At 52.0% G+C, this 18,789-nt stretch overlaps 1 protein-coding gene across 1 annotated transcript in view; it reads left to right on the forward strand.

Moving 5' to 3' along the window:
• Nucleotides 1–12,728: 12,728 nt before the first annotated feature.
• Nucleotides 12,729–18,789, forward strand: part of TRAPPC10 (trafficking protein particle complex subunit 10) — an 84,057-nt gene continuing 77,996 nt past the window's right edge. The window contains exon 1 of the mRNA XM_026495348.4: nt 12,729–12,912. Coding sequence (XP_026351133.1) covers nt 12,846–12,912 — 67 coding nt within the window. The 5' untranslated portion in view covers nt 12,729–12,845. The remainder of the gene's footprint in view (nt 12,913–18,789) is intronic.

An 18,789-nucleotide genomic window follows, 5' to 3' on the forward strand; every position in this document is an offset into this window, starting at 1 on the left:
TGGACGCTCAGAACTTTCAGGCCCCCCCTGCGCCCCCCCCCAGTTCTGCAGGGAGGGGGAGGGGCTGGGAATGGAGTGAAGGAGCCATCTCAGGCCTAGGTGAGGAAGCCCCCGTAAATCCCGACAGTACGGGGTCCGGAGAGCTTCCCGGTGGGTGCGCACGTCCACACAGAGAGGGTAATGCACCCCCACTCCACGGACAGGAGCTCCTGTGCACGGGGCCCTCCTGGACCCACCCCATGTGCCTCCCCCTCTGGCTGTTCTCCTGCACCCTTTATCACATCCCTTATTACGTAACAACCGTAAGCGTGTGTCCTTGAGATCTGTGAGTCGCTCCGGCAAATTCGTCGGACCCCAGGGGACGTCGTGAGACCCGGATTTGTAGCCGGTGGTTGGAAGTGGTGGGTCCGCTGGGACCTGCTGCTCGGGTTGGCATCTGAGGTTGGGGGTGGAGGGCTCACGTCTTTACCTATTTTTATTGGGTTGATTTTTTTCTTCTTGATTTTCAGGAGCTTTTCATACATGTCTATTAGGAAGATTCATCCTTTGTGATATATATTCCCTTTTTTTCCAGTTTGTCTATCTTTTGACTTCGCTTCTGATGGTTTTTTTCAGGCATATGTTTTTATTTTCACGGCCAGACTTATCAGTCTTTTATTCTTTGGTCTCTGGATTTTGACGTGGTAGGAAGGCCTTCTCCACTCCAGGGTTAGAGGAGTCCGCCGTCTTTGCTTCTAACGACTTCGCAGCTTCACTTTCTACATGCAAATGCTTGATCTCCCTGACCGTGTCCTGGGACAGAGTTATGAGCATGGATTTAACCGGATCTTCTTCCGGTCGGGTGCTTGGTTGTCCCAACACAATGTCGTAAGTGCCTGTCTTTGTGTTGACTCGTCTTCAAACATCCGATAAGCCTCACCAAAGCCCTGTGAGATTAGCAGTGATTCCATTCGGTAAGTAGATCCACAGAAGTGAACTGGGGGATACGCTGGATTCAATGAGATACACGTGTGTAAACCCCACGCACACGTGAGCACTGCTCGAGAGCGTTTGGTGAATCTCCACGCTGCACCGGGAACATTCGGCCACGTGGTGAGCCTGGCGGTGTGACGATTACAATGGGCAGCAGTGTCTTGTCCCGTTGAACCGATGTGACCCTACCCCTGAAAACAGTCGTGAGAAGAACAGAAATACAATTCATACCTCCTTAGGCAATTCCTTCAGACCTGCGCTCTCCTAATACCTCCCAGAGATTTTCATTCAAGCCCGTGTTCCCCTTTGGTTTGAAGTCCCAACTTGATCACACGCTAAATTCCCACACGTGCTTGGGTCTTGTTCTCAGCGCGTGATGTCGTTCGGCTGACCTGCGGGCAGCGCGCTGTCCGTGCCACCCCGTGTGCGTCGTTCCGCATCCGGCAAGAGCTTTTCTGCCTTGTAGACTCTGCTCGTTACTCCTCCTGCTCTGAATTTTCCTGGCTTCCCTTTCTTGTTTATTTCTTACCAGGTTTGAAATTAGCCTTTCTAGTTACAGAAAAAATTAGCCTGCTGATATTATTACAAGGATTGCATTAAGTTGATAAATCAGCTTAGAGGGGAAAAAAGAAAGAAATCAGCTTTAGGGGGAGTTGCCATCCACAGCCTCAAGCCCTCTCCATCCAGAGTGTGATTCGTGTTTTCATCCGGGCACGCCAGCTTTGGGGTCGTGGAAGGTTCTCCACCTATGTTTTACACACTGCTCGTTACATGCGTTCCGCAGTATTTCCTCTTGTTGCTGCTATGGTGGGGTCCTGTCCCCCATCTCTTTTGTGTGGTACCCACGTGAGCGCCCGTGTGCACACACACATGCGTTATCTATCAGTCACTGTAGACATATACAAAGCGTACTAATTAATTAATGCAGATTAATTTTAATATTATCGGTAACCACTAAATTCTCTTATTACTTGTGCTTATTTAAAATGGCTGCTTTGGGCTCCTGAGTGGCTCAGTCAGTGAAGCGTCTGCCTTCAGCTCAGGTCATGATCCTGTGGTCCTGGGGTCAAGTCCTGCATCAGGCTCCCTGCTCAGCGGGGAGTCTGCTTTCTCCTCTGCCCTCCTGCCCCCCACCCCCCACTCATGCTCATGCTTTCTCTCTCTTGCAAAAATAAATAAATAAATAAACGAATAAATAAATAAAATGGGTGTTTTAGCAGTCATCTATTTCCAAACTAGTAATAGTTTTTAATTTCTCTCTCTCGTCTAATTGCACCGTTTGCCAGTAGCTGGTGCAATGTTAGACATCGGTGTGGCGCAGGGATCCCTGTCTTGTTTCTGACTTTAAGCCAGTAACTCCAGAGCCTCTGCATTAAGCATGGAGCTGACTCATGGGCTGGTGTTTACACGACCGTAATGTTACATATGTTGCTGAGTTAAGGAAGAATCCATCATTCTTCTTTGATTAAGCGTTTTTTAAAAGTCAAGAATGACTGTAGAATTTGGCAAATGCCTTTTCTGATCATCGCAAGGGTTTTCATCAGATCTATTCCTTTGATGCATTATATGAGCAGTTCTCTAATATTAACTCACCTCTTTACTTTCGCAACAGACCCCATCTAGTAATGGACTATTCTTCAGCATACTGATGGATTCTACTTTCTAATATATTTTTTTAAGATTTTATTTATTTATTTGACAGAGAGAGAGACAGCCAGCGAGAGAGGGAACACAAGCAGGGGGAGTGGGAGAGGAAGAAGCAGGCTCCTAGCAGAGGAGCCCGATGTGGGGCTCGATCCCAGATCGCCGGGATCACGCCCTGAGCCGAAGGCAGACGCTTAACGACGGAGCCACCCAGGCGCCCCTACTTTCTAATATTTTAAGACTTTTGTATTGGTATTTGTACGTTACTTTGGTTGCCAGATTTCTTTTTTTGTGTAGTCCTTTGTGTGTGTGTGTAGTCTTTATCAGGTTTTGGCTTTAATATTATACGTCCAATATAAAAGAGTTGTCAGTTTTCCCTCTTTTCCTTTCTTTTTTTTTTTTTTTTTTTTTTTTTTTTTTTAAAGATTTTATTTATTTATTCGACAGAGATAGAGACAGCCAGCGAGAGAGGGAACACAAGCAGGGGGAGTGGGAGAGGAAGAAGCAGGCTCATAGCGGAAGAGCCTGATGTGGGGCTCGATCCCATAACGCCGGGATCACGCCCTGAGCCGAAGGCAGACGCTTAACCGCTGTGCCACCCAGGCGCCCCGCTCTTTTCCTTTCTTTGAAAAATATTTTATATATTTGAGACAGAGAGAGAAAGCGAGTGCACACAGGGTCAGGGCAGGGGGCCAGGGGACAGAGGGATAGGAAGCAGACTCCCCTCTGAGCAGGGAGCCTGATGCGGGGCTCCATCCCAGGACCCTGGGATCATGACCTGAGCCAAAGGCAGACACTTAACCCACTGAGCCACCCAGGCGCCCCTCCCTCTTCTTCTTGGGTCTGGAGCAGTTTAGAGATGGTGAACTTTTCCTGGGAAGTTGTCTGAGTTGGGGGCTGTCTTGGGGGGGAAGCAGCTTTAACAACTTTCTCTATTATTTGGAAATTATCTGTTTAGTCTTTATTTCCCAGAGTCCATTTTTTTCCCGAAGGAAATTAAGGTTCATCCCACTTTGAGATTTATTTTAAACGTTAAATAATGTTAAAATTAAATCAGTACAATTTAGTCACTTAAAGCCACTTGTCCTCGTTTCCGTGGCTACACTCAGCGTATTTGCACCTTCTCCCCGTGTCCTCACCCGCAGCTCGGCGCCTCGGCTCCTGTGGCGCCCGGCCGCGCCTTCCCTGGCTCTGGCTTCTCACCACTGACGTCTCCTGCCATCAAGTTTGTTCGTCTTCCAGCCTTCCAAGCCAGTGCTGAATTCGTTAGTTTCTGCTCTCCCTTTTAAATATATTGATATGTTTGAATCAAAGGCCACGTGTTTTCCACAAGGCACGGCTCACGGGCCCCCCAGCGCAGGGCTCTCGCTATCGTTGGTGCGCACGGATTGCGCAGTCCAGTGGGTAGTTGCCCTTTGACCCAAGAGCTGTTGAGGAGAAAATTTGTAGATTCCAAGTAGAAAGGCTGTTTGGCGTCCTTATTTTGTTATCAATTTCTGGTATTGTTGAGTTAGGATCCGAAGATGTGGCTGGATTATTTCTACAGTTTGGAAAGTTACTGAGGCTCTCTTGGCGGCTCAGTGGACGGTCAACACCGCTTCGTGTCCCAGTGCTGAGAAGAGGTGGTGTGCCCTGCGCTGGGTTGGAAAGTTCTCCCCCATGCATACCTTACTTATCATCGGTGTTTGGTCTTGAATACAGTTACTTTTTGTCCTGGTTGCGCCTTGGACTAGGAGAGGGAATGTGCTTTAAATGACGATAGAACTCCTTCCTCCACGCAGAAGCCGGAAAGGCACAAGCGCTCTGGCTGGGATCGCCAGGACGTTGTCTAGCTTCCTTCCCCTCGCCCTCTTCCCTGGTGGTGTGGTGCTGCAGAGATCTCTGCAAAAGAAGAAGCAGGAGGGCGCAGGGAGGGTTCTGGGGTCCGTGGGGGCTGCTGGACCTCGGGGAAGCAGCCCCCAAGAGCTGAGAGCAAGAGGCATGGGGAGAAGAGCAAGCCTGTCGACTCGGACACCCCACTTGGTGCTGCTGGCCGTGACTGCGACCAGCGCAGGACAGATGCGCCCTGGTGAGCCATCCATCGACAGACACCGTACCACCTGGTTCCAAGGCTGCCTGTCATCTCTGGTCTGGAGCTCCGGGCGGTCTGCCGGGGACAGCTGGCTGACCCCTTGGAGGGAGGCCTTCAGGGCCGACCAGAACGGGGCTGGGGCACGTGGCAGCCTGGCCAGGGTAGCCACCGGCCCTTCAGGGCTGCGGTCCTCCATGTTCATTTAGAAGATGCAGGGAGAAACTGGGTTTTCTGTTACTAACAATTGAGTACTCAACGTCCACAATGAAGCGTCTATCTGGGGCAGTTCTGGGGCAGAGTGTGAAACATCCAGCACTCAGTTAAGGGCACGTGATGGAATGAGCGCTGGGTGCCGTTCACAGCTGATGGTCGCTAAGCTCTACCTGACACTGATAATACACTCTACGTAAATTACATTGAAACTTAAATTTAAAAATTTTTAAAAAGTCAATGAATCATTGATTTTTGGTAGCCAGGCTGTTAGACCTTGGGGCAGTCGCGGGGGCCCCTCTCGGGTTGGTGGGCAGGGCCGCGTGCGAGCCAGCAGGACCGTATCCGTTACTGACGGGCTGCGTTCTGGGGGGACTCGGGTGCAGGTGGTTTACTTGCTGGGGGCCCCAGAGAGAGGAGGGAGGGCGCAGGGAGGATGAGGAAGGGCGGAGAGCCATGGTGGCTGTCACTGGGCTGGCATCTCTTTGGGCTCGGCGGTGTGGGGCCCTTTCAGGAACTGCGCACAATGCGCTCCAAGAAAGGGAGGTTGGCCCTTGGTCCACCCACTCAAGGGAGGGCCTGCTGGTGGTGACTTCCTGGCACTTCCCGCTCTGGCCCTCAGAGAAGGACCTGGGCCTGGGGCAGGAACGTGGAGCCCCCAGCAGGCCCCAGAGTTGGGACCTTATCAGCGCCCAGGCCATCCAGCTGCCACGGATGAGACCGAACTGTGGGCATGTGGCCTGGGGCCCCCAACGTGTCTATTAGAGTCTGGGTGTCCCCCTCAGGCTGCTGTGACTAGACAGTGTTACATTGTGCTGGTTCGGTGGGAAGAGACACACAGAAATCTGGGTTAGCTGACACCATCTGTCCCAACGATTCCGACGGAGTTCTGGAGGTGAGCCCTGAACCGGCACTTGCCACCCTCCCCCTCCCCCCGGCACTTGCCACCCTCCTCCTCCCCCCTGCGGCCCGACATCAGACACGCCAGGGGCTGGCGTAGAGGTGTTGGCCCCACTGGCATGGCTAAGCCAGGCCACAGCTGGCATCTGCCCCCAGCCCAGGGGGCAGCTCCCTGGGCGTGAGAACAGCCAGAAAAGGTGGTGGAGGACAATGAGGGTCTCCAACAAGGTGGCTGCTCCTGCCCCTGCCTCCCATCTCCCGCAAGCAGGACACGGGTGCCGGACAGGCCTCTCGGGGGATAACCTCAGCTTGAAAGGAGAAAGCGAGAATCCAGGCTGTCAGGAAGCCAAGAAAGAAGGCAACTGAGCTAAACATAGGAGCACTGAGCAGAATGTCCGGAAACGTCATGCACAGCGCCAGGTCTGACTTCATTAGCCCTAATTATTTGAGTCAATTATGCAGAGTCAGACCTGGGAAGAGGGTGCTGTCTCTGCACGAGAGGACGTGGAGAGTGTGTTCTTCGTGCCAACTATGCCCCAGGACGGCAGCCATTACCAGGAGGGGCAGGGGCCCGCACTGCACCCCAGCTCTGCCCTTGCACCTGCCACCCGCCCGCCCCGTGTTTACTGGATGGTAACAGCGGTGTTTTACCCACCCAGGCTGGGAGGCACCACTTCCTTAAAGAGAGCCAGAGTGCAATTGCGGGGTCAAAGGATGGAAGGTGATCACTGCTTTATAAAAAGGTGGCCTTGGGGAGTCTACCGATGCCCCTCCCCCCCCCGCAAGGATGCCGGACTGTTCCTTTCCTCGGCTCTCCGCACCCCCGCCTGGGTTTCGTTAGTTTAGTAGGAAAAAAATGTGTGTATGGCACTTCCTTGATTACTCTCGAGGTGGGTCATTGCTCCACAGAATTGTTCCTGCGTCTCCTTTTCTTTTGTGGATTATGTGCCCCGCCAAGGATATAATCCGTAGACGGCTCGGTAGCCTGCGGAGAGGCCTGTGACCCAGAGGGTGGGGACCAGGCTGCCTGGCCCGGCGCAGCCCTCCGCATGCTGACAATCACCAACCTGAGGCCCACGCGCGAGGAGCGGGCGTGGGGCTAAATGTCCGAAGCATCATGCAGCTCACGTTGTGGATTCTTTGGAGACTCGCGTGTTACTACTGTAAAGTCAGGTTTTTTTTTTTAAAGATGTTTATTTACTTTATTTTGAAAGAGAGAGCGAGCGAGCACAGAGGAGAGGCAGAGGGAGAAGCAGATTCCTCACTGAGCAGGGAGCCAGATGCAGGACTCGATCCCAGGACCCTGAGACCATGACCTGAGCCAAAGGCAGACGCTTCACCACCTGAGCCAATCAGGCGCCCCAATCAGTTGGGTTTTTAATTAAACTTTTATTTTGGGTGCAATTGTAAGTTGCCCTTTACCTCTTTTCTCCCCAGAGGTGACACGTGGCAGAACTCCGGTGCCCACCTCGACCGGGACAGTGCCGTTGGCAGTGCCCAGATGCAGGACGATCCGTCCCCACCAGGATTCTTCAGCCCCTTCCCTACTCACTCCATACCCTCTCCCGTGCCCATTGTTCTCCAGTGCTGTGATTTTGTCATTTCAAGAGTGTTCTACGACAGAATCACAGAGCACGTGACCTTTTAGGGTGGGCTTTCTTCATTCGGCACCGTTCTCTCGAGCCCACCCACGTCCCTGCACCCGCCAGCAGTGCGTTCCTTTGCTGTGTAGTGCTCCTGGGGGCGGATGGTGTGGGTAACTGGTCACCCGGCTGCGGACAGCTGGGGCGTTTCCAGTCTGGGGCTACTACCTATCCACCGGCTATGAACACCTGCTGGCAGGCCATTCCTTAGTCCCCAGTCTCTGTGCGGGGGGCCTGAGCGGTGGGACAAAGCAACCTCGCGAGCCTTCCCCGTAGCCACAGCCTTCCCGTAGCCACAGCCCGCGCCATAACCCGATACATCACTACATAATGTAACAGGCTCTCGGAGACAATGTAACGGGCTACCAGGAAAGACCGTTTGGGCACAAGTTCCAGCAACCTTTAAAAAAACAAATGCTGTCTCAGGAGAAAAGGATCTGGGGAAAGAATAGACATTGATTAATAGGAATCGCATCACGTTCACCGTTATTAAAAGGAATTGCTAACCCAGTATTTGTGCTGAATTCAAGCATTTTCTAAATTCCCATGAGAAAAAAAGTTCTGCTAGGTCTGCTCAGAGGGAAAAGAGGCCAGAGGCTGGCTGCCCGGAGCGGGAGAGCTCCCCTTCCCTCTCCCCCCTCCAGAGAGGACATGTCATACCTTGGGGATTGTAAATATTGCTGCAATAAATGTTGGGGTGCACATATCTATTCCAATTCCTGTTTTCATTTTCTTTGGGTAAACACCCAGTAGAGGAATTATTGGATCATATGGTAATCCTATTTCTAATTTCCAAGGAAACTGCATACTGTCTCCACAGGCTAGGCAGGCGGGGGGAAGGGGAGCGGGAGGTGCAGCCGCCAGTTATGGAGCATGGCGGGGGACTATGTCCATGACAGTGTGACGGTGCCCTTGGTGACCGATGGCGGCTGCGCTGTGGGGAGCCCAGCCTGACCCACAGATCACGACGTCGTACACGGCAAACTAATGTCACGGTGTGCGTCAACTGCATTACGAGATGTACTTTCTGGAACTATAGAAGAAGAAAAAAAGAAAAAAAACCCTCTTCTCAACACGAGCCAGGCATGGGGCCAGGACCTGGTGTCTGCGTGGTCAGCAGAGAGAATCCTCAGTGTCTGTTTTCCCCGAGTCTCTGAACTATGTCTCCAGGAGGACAGGCTGTCGCATGGAGGCCTGCCCTGGGAGCCTACACTTGGTATTGGCCGGTTTTAAAACATTTTTATTTTGGGGGCATCTGGGTGGCTCTGTGGGTTAAGTGCCTGACTCCTGATTCTGGCTCAGGTCATGAGATCGAGCCCCAAGTTGGGCTCTGTGCTCGGTGGGGAGTCTGCTTGGGATTCTCTCTCTCTCTCTCACCCTCTCTCTGCCCCTCCCCCTGACACGCGTGCTCTCTTTCTTAAAAAAAAAAAAAAAAGACTGACCATTTAAAAACTGTTTATTTTGGCTGTTTGAGTAGATGTGAAGTGACAGGTCATTATCACCTTAATTTGCCATTCCCTGGTAGCTGCTAGACGCTGACCATCTTCTCATGAGCCAGCACTGGGTTGGTCTTCCCTGTTCTTTACTCTTCTGCGGTTCCTTTCTGGCCTTCTTTTGGATTAATCAAGTATTTTATATTATTCTACTTTATTTTCTCTATTGGCTTCTTAGCAAATCCTTTCCAATTATTTATTTTTTCTAGTGGTCTTGCTCTGGGGCTGAATATAAGCATTCTTCCGTCGGATTCCGTTGAGTCAGTGTTGTGTTACTTCAGTCTTCTCTCTTCCTTCCCGAGCCTTCTCCTCCCCCACTTCTCACTCACACCTAAAATCTCCCAGTTCGCAGGTGTAAAAAACTGGCATGCGTGCGGGATCCCTGATCCACCCTGTCCCCTGTGCTAGCGTTGTCATGGCTCTCGCGACCACATGCATTCTTTTTTTTTTTAAAGATCTTTTTTTTTTAATTTTTATTTATTTATTTGACAGAGAGACAGCCAGCGAGAGAGGGAACACAAGCAGGGGGAGTGGGAGAGGAAGAAGCAGGCTCATAGCGGAAGAGCCTGATGTGGGGCTCGATCCCATAACACCAGGATCACACCCTGAGCTGAAGGCAGACGTTTAACCGCTGTGCCACCCAGGCGCCCCCCACATGCATTCTAAATCCACCCCACAGCATCACTCTGCATGTTTTAAACTGTTGTCTTTTAAGGGAACTATGGGAAGAAGAAAAAAGCATAACAATTTACGTTTACGTATTTGTTGATTGTTTCCAGAGCCCCCCTTCCTACTGTCCACCTGGTATCATTTCCTCTTACTTGGTGCCCTGCCTGCTGGCCACATTCCTGCACTCTACCTGCAAACATCTGTATCTGCCTTAATTTTTAGAGAATTTTTTTCTGGGACATGAGTTTTGAGTTAAGTATTTAAAATTCAGCACTTGAAAGATTGATACCCTTGGTTCTCTGGTTGATACTGCCTGGCAAGAACTCAGTGGGAATTTTTGTTCTCGCTCCCCGTGGTACCACGTCTTTCCTCACTGCCTGCTCTCGGGAGATTCTGTGTTGCTTGTTAGCAGTTTGTGATACCCCTGCATCTAAGCGGCTTTGCATGCGTTCTACTGAGGTTCTGCTGAGGTTTGTTTGTTTTTTAAGATTTCATTTATTTATTTGAGAGAGAGAGAGAGAGAGAGTGAGCTCAGGAGCAGATGAGGAGCAGAGGGAGAGGGAGAAGCAGACTCCCTGCTGAGCAGGGAGCCCTCGATCCTAGGACCTGGGATCATGACCTGAGTTGAAGGCAGATGCTTAACGACTGAGCCACCCAGGTGCCATCTGCTGAGTTTCTTGACCAATAAATTGAGGTGTTTCACCAGATTTGTGGATTTTTGGCCATTATGTTTTCAAATAAATATTCTGCCACCTTCTGACGGCCTCCTCCTTCTGGGACTCCTATTACACGTGTGTTAGTCCACTTTATATTGTCCTATAGGTCTCTAAGGCTCTGTTCATTTTTCTTCAATCTTTTTTCTCTTTTTCAGATGGAATTATTTGTGTTGATTTCCCTTCAAGGTCACTGACTCTTTCTGCTATTTCCAACCTGCTACTAAGTCCATGGGGTGAAATTCTCATTTCAGTAACTGGGCTTTTCAGTTCTAGACTTTCCATTTAATTATTTTTCTACTTTCTCTTCCTGTGCTGTGAGTCCCTGTCTCTACTCATTAAGAGCATATTTCCCTTTCGTTCTGTGAGCATGCTCATTACAGCAGCTTTACAGTCTTAATCTGTGAGGACAATATCTGGGCCATCTGGCGGCCGGTTTCTATTGACCGCTTTGTTTCTTGACTGTGGTTTACGCTTTCTGGTTTTTTAGCTGTAGTAATTTTTTAGCATATGTTGTTCTTGTTGGCAGCTCAACTACTATCTTTATCACCTTGAGTTTGTATAGGTTTAGGGTTATGCTTGTTGTTAGGTTGGATCTGAGGAGTGTTCAAGGTGTCCGCAAGCCCCACCAACTTGGCAAGATTCGAATCTGAGTGTTGTCCGTCTTGCAGATCTTGTCAAGGTTTTGCCTTGTACTGTTTTAAGGTTGGTCTAGCGTCGACCTTATTTTAGTGTGGGGGTTGGCAACCTATGGCTTACAGGCCACATCTGGACCATGCCCTATTTTCATACGGCCCTTGAGCTAAGAATTGTTTTTATATTTTTAAATAATTGTTTTTTAAAGTCCCAAAGAAAGATGTAAGACAGAATCTGCATATGACCCACAAAGCCTAAAATACTCATCTGGGCCTTCACAGATAAAGTGGGCTGACCCCTCGGCCTATGGTCCTCCATCTAGTGTCTCAGCGAATGTCCTGGGAGTTAGCGAGGTATCAGTGAGGTCCTTCCTGTAGCCCTTCTCGACCTCTAGTCTTTGTGCCATGCTTAACTCTGTCACAGCCACTTTCTGGTAAGCCCCGTGGACCCTCATCGTATACCTGCTGAGCCCAGCCGAGGCCAAGGACTTATAGGGAACCCCCAGGCCGACTCTGGCTCTGCACCCCTCTTTAGTTCCTTCTCGGGCTCTGCCTCACAGCCTCCAAGCTGTCTGAAACTCTGCTCCTTATGCCCTCACCCAGCTACAATGCACGTGCTCCACTACCCACACATTCGGCAGCTTTGTTCAAGCTATTTCACACACACATTCGCTTTAGTTCATCTGCAGACGTTACCCCAAAACAACTTTCCTTGCACAAGAAACTTACACGCATTAAAGTAGGGCTTAATTTTGTGACGTTCCCACAACATGCCTACTCCACGGAAGGCCCTGCGTGGCTGAGTTCGGACACAAGGAAAAGGCACAGTCCCACAGTTCTAGCATTTTGCGGTTGTCACGGAGACAGGGAAGCAGCACAAACAGGAGTGCAGGCAACCTGCTGTGGAAATTCAGAAAGGGGCGGTCCGTTCCAGCCAACAGGAGGGCTGGGGGGCGTCTCCAAGACGCCTTGACAAGTAGCTGCGGTGTGGTAGGGTCCTTGGTTACAGCCAGAAGGTAAATAATCTTGCTCTACTTTATGGAGCAATATTCCTTCCTAAAACCAGTGTAACAAGAAAACCCCCGACCAGGAGTTTCGCAAGGAGTAACTGCCGTTCAGCCCAGCGGTGGGAATTAATCTGGTGCCTGGACGGTTTCCCCCGCGGCGCTAGGTGTCTGGTAAACATAACCAGGGCTACGTTCTGGGCAAACAGACCCACAGGGGTGAGCAACTGCCACGCCACTGTCCACATGCCCCTCCTTGGTGACCCCAGGGTGGTCCCAGTGTCCACGCGCTGTCAGTGCCTCTCAGGGTCACGCGAGCCCAGTGACCTGCCGGGCTGCTGTCGGTGACCCCCCAGGCTCGCGCCCGTGTCCATGTGCTGCCAGTGACTGGCGGTGGCTGCCGCCCCGCAGCCCGGACCCCGCGTACGGGGGGATCTGCACGGTGGGCAGCTGCGGCGCACCGGATCGCCAGGCGCTGGGGACGCTGCTGTGCGGGCGGTGGTGGTGTGGCTCCCGGGCCGCAGCCGCCTCGCCGGCCCGCGAGGGGTCTCCGCCCCGAGCTGCACGTGGGAGCCCCGCCGGGACGCGCCGGGCCCGCCTTCCCCCGCCTTCCCCCGCCCGCGGTGCCGCCGTCTTTCGGTCGGAGGACAGCGCCGGCCCGCGGCCGCGAGGCCTCCCCTTTAAGCCGCGCGCCCCGGAAGCGGTAGCGCGGCCGTGCCGGGGCCGGAAGTGGTGCGGCCGGCGGGCGGCGGCGGGCGGCCGGCTCGGGAGCTGCCTCGCGCGGCCGGGCGGGCCTCCCTGTCGCGGCGCCGCTCAGGCTCGGGCTGGCCCGGCGCGGCCTTGGGGCTGCCCATGGGGCGCGGGGGGCCGGGCCGGTGACGGCGGACGCCCATGGACGCCCCTGAGGAGCCGCTGCCGCCGGTGATCTACACCATGGAGAACAAGCCCATCGTCACCTGTGAGTGCAGTCGGCGCGGGAGGGGGCGGCGGCCGTTGCGGGCTGCCCGGAACCCCCGCCCCCACCCCGGCGCTCGCGGCCCGGCCCCCCGCGCTCCCGGCCCGGCCGCTTCCTGGAACGGAGGTGTGGCCGGGGCGGCGGCTGCGGCGGGCCCTCCCTGCCCGAGAGCGACCTCCGGCCGCGCCGGGACGCGCTCGCGGGCCGTGGCGGCTGCACTCGGACCGCGCCCGGCAGGCGGGCGCGCCCCGGAACGCAGAGCGGGGAGCCCGGGCCCCAGGCCTGGCCGGCGGACCGACGGCCCGCTCCGGCACACCGTGCCCTTCTATCCCGCGGGAGGGGGCTCGGGGCGCTCGGACCAAGTTTGCGTGCGCGGCCGTCTTCGCGGGCGCGCGTCTGTGCTTCCCCCAGGAAAGTGTTAAAAAGAGTGCGGCAGCTCCAGTGCCACCAGCGGGGGTAGTGGGTCGGGGCGCGCGAAGCTGCGCGGCCACGGGCGTGACAGCTGCTGGCGGAGCCGGGCTCCGAGCCGCCGCTTGCTCTGGCGGGAAACGCACTTACAGATGCGGCTTCGAGGGTAGGGGACCTGCGCCCCCCAGAACGCCCCACTCCGCAGGGCATGGTCCGGACGGCTAGACCGATGCCCCGTGTCTGGGCTGTCAGTTCGTGTGTGCGCCACACTTCGGCACGCACAGGGGGACCGTTCCGCTGTTACAGGGAAAAATTTCCCCTAGTTTTACCATCTTTACTTTAGGATCAAATACTTTAAAAAGTACGGAGGCTATAGGCAGTGTCGAAATGTTGGCTCACATTTTGGTGTCTTGCAGACAGGTGTTTCAAACTGTTAGCATTGTAGACCTTTGACAGTATTCAGTTAATTTTTTTTCCTGTGGTCTTTCATGCTTTGAAAGGAAGCACTCTTTCTTCGGAAGAATCTGGGCGCCCAGAGCCACAGCAGACTGTTGGGTGCGTCTTGAGCACGCTCCTGTTTGTGTCTTTTTTCCTTTTTCTTTTTCCACTAATGGACACACTTCTTGTCAGATCCCTGAGAAACTGTGTGTTTGAGGTTTAAGTTTGTGGCTTCATCTCGAGATGATAAACTTCCTTAGGGAATTGGGCTGTGTCTCCTCTAAATTTGGACACTGGCATAGTTCAGCAAGAGCTGCCCCCCCCCCCAATATTTGTCCACAGAACGTCTTATTTCAGACATTGCACCTCATTCCACCCTCAGCCCGGGAGGACAGGTGCATGTGTGGGTCTGATCTGGACGCCCTGCAGGGGCCTTGGGCTTTCTAAGGCCTTTCCTCGGGGAAGAGGAGCCATGCCTCCGATGGTCTTCCTGTTAGGTGTCAGCCCCGGAAACACCTCCCCCAGTGCCCTGCACCTTGTGAGTGCGGGAGAACCCGCATCGTCTAATTATACGTCACACCCCTTAGCTTAGGCAGGTTTCTGCGGGCTTTCTGTAAATACATTTCTGAAGAGGAAGCTCCTAAATCTCGGACTGGGCGGTAAGCTGTTGGCCTAGTAAACAGTGATGGACACACGAGTGTAGTGTTGACTTTCATGCCCACGTGACAGACAGGGAGAGGACACAGTCCTTTCCTCCAGATTTGTTGTAGTAGCTCCTGTCTGTGGACGTGTGTCCTGGTGTGTAAAGCGCATGGTGTCAGTGTTGTGTGTTCGACAGTGTCTCTGCTGTAAAGGCCCACAGCCTCTGACTCTTTGGAGTCGCAAGAAAGAAAGTGGCTTGGGTAAACTTCCAGACAAAGTTAGCTGGGCAATAAAACAGAGCCTCTGCACGGGACAGATCTGTTGGCGTCAAGAGCTGGCTTCCCAGTTCACACTTGAAATGGCGTTTGGGGGTTTCCGTGGTTGGGGCTGCAGCTTGGGGAGGCTCTGTCCTGGTTTTGCCTCCTATTTTATCTGTTCCATTGTGTCTGGCAGGGGGGTGTTTTGAAGGGAGGAGCTGGTCTAAGCCATGGAGACAAAGAGGTAGGAAAGTTGCCTTTGAAGTATCTACCCTGAGGCTCCTTCTTCTTCCTTCTCGAATTTTTTTTTCTTTTAAAGATTTTATTTATTTATTTGACAGAGAGAGGGAACACAAGCAGGGGGAGTGGGAGAGGAAGAAGCAGGCTCTCAGCAGAGGAGCCTGATGCGGGGCTCGATCCCAGAACGCCGGGATCACTCCCTGAGCTGAAGGCAGACGCTTAACGACTGAGCCACCCAGGCGCCCCCCCTCTCGAATTTTTGATACTATGTAGGTGTTCTCTTAGTTTGCAACATTTTTGTTTTCACAGTCTGTTTACCTCTCCTGGGATACCTGGCCACCACTGTAGCCCTGTCAAATCGGGGTTGGTTCCTTCTCAGATGAGAGCCTAGTTTGTGCTGGGTTTGAGTTTTCTCCTAGAACGTAGGACCCTTTACTTTATTTAAGTGGACCTTTCTGTGGAGAATGTAGAGTGTGACTGGTTCAAGGAAATTTAGGAACCATCGACATGTGTGTCGCCATGAGAAGAATGGAAAGTCCCCAGAGACTAGGGTTAACTAGAATACATGATTACTTGGAAAGCTTGCTAAGTGATTTTGATAATATTCTTAAGCTACCTAAACATTTTGATGGCCTGCACGCCATCCGGAAGAGTTTCCGAACCTGCCGCCGAGCTGCCCCTTACAGACTGCCTCAGCAGGGGATCTGCTTAGCCCCAAGACTAGGGAAGCTAGTAAGTACCAGTGACCATCCGTAAAATGCTCGGGGTGTCAGCTGAGCAGTTAGTGGTGCTAATACTGTGATGACGTTGGGTGGTGAATTATCTACTCATAGAAGTTTGAGTATGTGTAGTATAATTTATTAATCATGAAAAGCGTACGGTGAAACCGAAAACAAATCCAGCAGATTTATTGGATCTAAATTTAAGCGTTAGCTGAGATTCTTGCTTTTCCCCCAAGCACTGGGTCAGTTCTCTGCTTTAGAATAAAGACAGGTTTCTGTTCCAAGGGTATGTTAGGCAAGACATTGTTCCCTTTCCAGGTCTCTCCTTTAGTGGACAAAGTTATTGTAATTCCACAGATTTGTGGCATTTCTTTGTTGAGTGTTGGCATCATGCTGAAAATAGCAAATGCTATCAACATAGACTTGTATAGTGTTTGAAAAATCACAATGCTCCATGCAGATGATCTGATCTCACCAGTCACTTCTTAGACTGCATTGTTTATTTTTCTGGATCTCTGTATTTGGGGTTCCACATCTGACACTATACATCTTGAAGGGGGGAAAAGGCAACAAAAATAAGCAGATTCGGGATGCTTTGTACCTGGTGGAGTTTGATTTTTCCCTTGTAGGTTGACGTTTTTAAACGCGCCCATTGTTAATATCCCACCCACCCTGCAAGTGTGGTGCTTGTGATTTAGCCACTGCCTCTGTTGTCCCAGAAAAGTCACCTAAAATGTTTTTTCTTTTTTTCTTTTTTTTTAAAGATTTTATTTATTTATTCGACAGAGATAGAGACAGCCAGCGAGAGAGGGAACACAAGCAGGGGGAGTGGGAGAGGAAGAAGCAGGCTCACAGCAGAAGAGCCTGATGTGGGGCTGGATCCCAGATCGCCGGGGTCACGCCCTGAGCCGAAGGCAGATGCTTAACCGCTGTGCCACCCAGGCGCCCCTAAAATGTTTTTTTTTTTTCTAATTGTGATGACACAAATGCAGAGCTTGGCCCATATTGAGTTCTTAAGCCAGTAGTGAATCAACAGTTGAGATGTGGGGGAAACAGTTGTCCTCAGAAACCTCAGTTGTTCCATGACTGAAGGTGCTACCAGATGCGCTTGCCTGGCTTGATTCATCGTTCGTACCTGTGCATGCTTGAAAACAGGTGGGTCTTTTATGTGGGACCCAGGGCACTTCACTGTCTCATCCTCATCTGTGAAATAGGGATGGCCATGGTACCAATCTCACAGGGTCGATACCGAATTGAAAGAAGGAAGATGTGTAAAGCGCCCAGAAGAGGAATCAACGTGCCAAATCATTAGCTGCTAGGGAGTGATTCCTCAGCTTTCTTTGTTCCCAGTGCCTTTGGTGTCTCAGTAACTTTTTCTTGGCGTCTCTAGGTTAAGAAGAATACTTAATAACTCCATTTACTAAATAGTTAGGTCTAAATAATTTTATTAAGTAAGTATTATGTCCCAAGAGTAGTTACTTCAGAAAAATCATATGCATACGTTAGAAGAAACACTTTTTTTTTCATTCTTAGCTAACCGCAGTGACTTACTAACGGGCTGGTTGTACTTGTTGGACGTTGCACAACTTCTCTAGCTTGGGAGTCTGATTGGACACTGCCACCCTCTTTGTGGGTTTGTGTGTGTGTGTGTGTGTGTGTGTGTGTGGTACTTTCCTTTTATCATAGCAACCACGCTGTTTTGTGCTATAATGATGTCCTTGAAAGGAACGTAGCAGGACCTAATACTGAAACTGAATACCTCAGGTGGGGTCCAGTACTTCACCAGCATGGCCTTTTTCCTCCTAAATTCAAAATGCCCTGAATGGCCTCTGTGGGTTTGCTGTGGTACCCACGTTACTAGTATATTAACCCAACTCCAGGGTGGATTTGAACAGATCGTGTAAAAGTAAAACGTTCCTTTTCCCTTTGAACTTTTGCTTACAGGCCTGATTTACAAGATGTGTTTCAGAATCGTTTCTAGTAAAATTTGGTTTATGCAAACGAAACTCAAGGCTCTGATTTTTAAGTTCTACTGAGTGTCTGAGATAATCCAGCATGGCAGGCCTCACAGAAGCCAGTCTTTGCCTGGGAAGGAGCGGACAGGTGGCGGGGCCCCCACACGGAGAGAGGGGAAGGGCCAAGGGGTTCGCCTTCTGTGGAAGTGTGAGTGACTGACCCAAGCACTTGTCTAAAAAAGCCTTTTGCCAGTTGTCAGAGCGTCTTTTCATGGGGATCGCATGGTGTCTTGTGTGTGGTCTCAGGATATGCTCTGATCCCCTACTGCTGCCCGGACCAGACGTGTGGACCCGACCCGGATCTGGAGGCCAGAGCAGCCGTAGAGGCCCTGGGCCCTGCGCTCCCCAGTGCGGCTCTTCCTCAGGCAGCCTCCTTGCTCCGCTGGCCTCGGAGCCGGCTGCGGCTCTCCTGCGTCCATTCCAGTCCAGTCTGCTCTGTAACTGCTCTGGACAGGACTTCGTGTGTATTCACGGTGGTTTGATCTTACGGGATATTTGGTTTTTAAATAAAAATTGATGACCTTGGGGTCATTCTTGACTCCTCTTTTTCTTTTTTTTTTTTTAAAGATTTTATTTATTTATTTGACAGAGAGACAGCCAGTGAGAGAGGGAACACAGCAGGGGGAGTGTGAGAGGAAGAAGCAGGCTCTTAGCGGAGGAGCCTGATGTGGGGCTCGATCCCAGAACACCGGGATCACACCCTGAGCCGAAGGCAGACGCTTAACGACTGCGCCACCCAGGCGCCCCTTGACTCCTCTTTTTCTCTCACGACTGGCAGTCTGTTCACAAATATTGTTTACCTTTGATATCTGTCTTGAAGTCAGCCACTGCTCCCCACTTTTACTGTTGCTCCCCCAGACGCAAGCCACCTTTGCCTCACCCTGGGTCTGCTTCTGCGGCCGCCGGGTGACCTCCCTGTTTCCATGCCAGCTCCTTGAAGCGAGTTCTCCATGGGGTGAGGGGTGATCCCTCCAAAGGGTCCTTAGAGGCACGCATTTCTCTGCTTGGACCCTTCCAGGGCTAGCCACCTTCTCAGCATAACATTCACAGACCTTTCCGTGGGCTACCACCTTGACCTGCAAGCCTGGCCCTCACCCCACCACCAGCCTGGCTTCCTGGCTGTGCCTTAACCCCCCTGCAGCCCCCGCAGCCCGCCCG

Source organism: Ursus arctos, unplaced genomic scaffold (assembly GCF_023065955.2).
Source record: "Ursus arctos isolate Adak ecotype North America unplaced genomic scaffold, UrsArc2.0 scaffold_4, whole genome shotgun sequence".
NCBI classification, from domain to species: Eukaryota; Metazoa; Chordata; class Mammalia; order Carnivora; family Ursidae; genus Ursus; species Ursus arctos.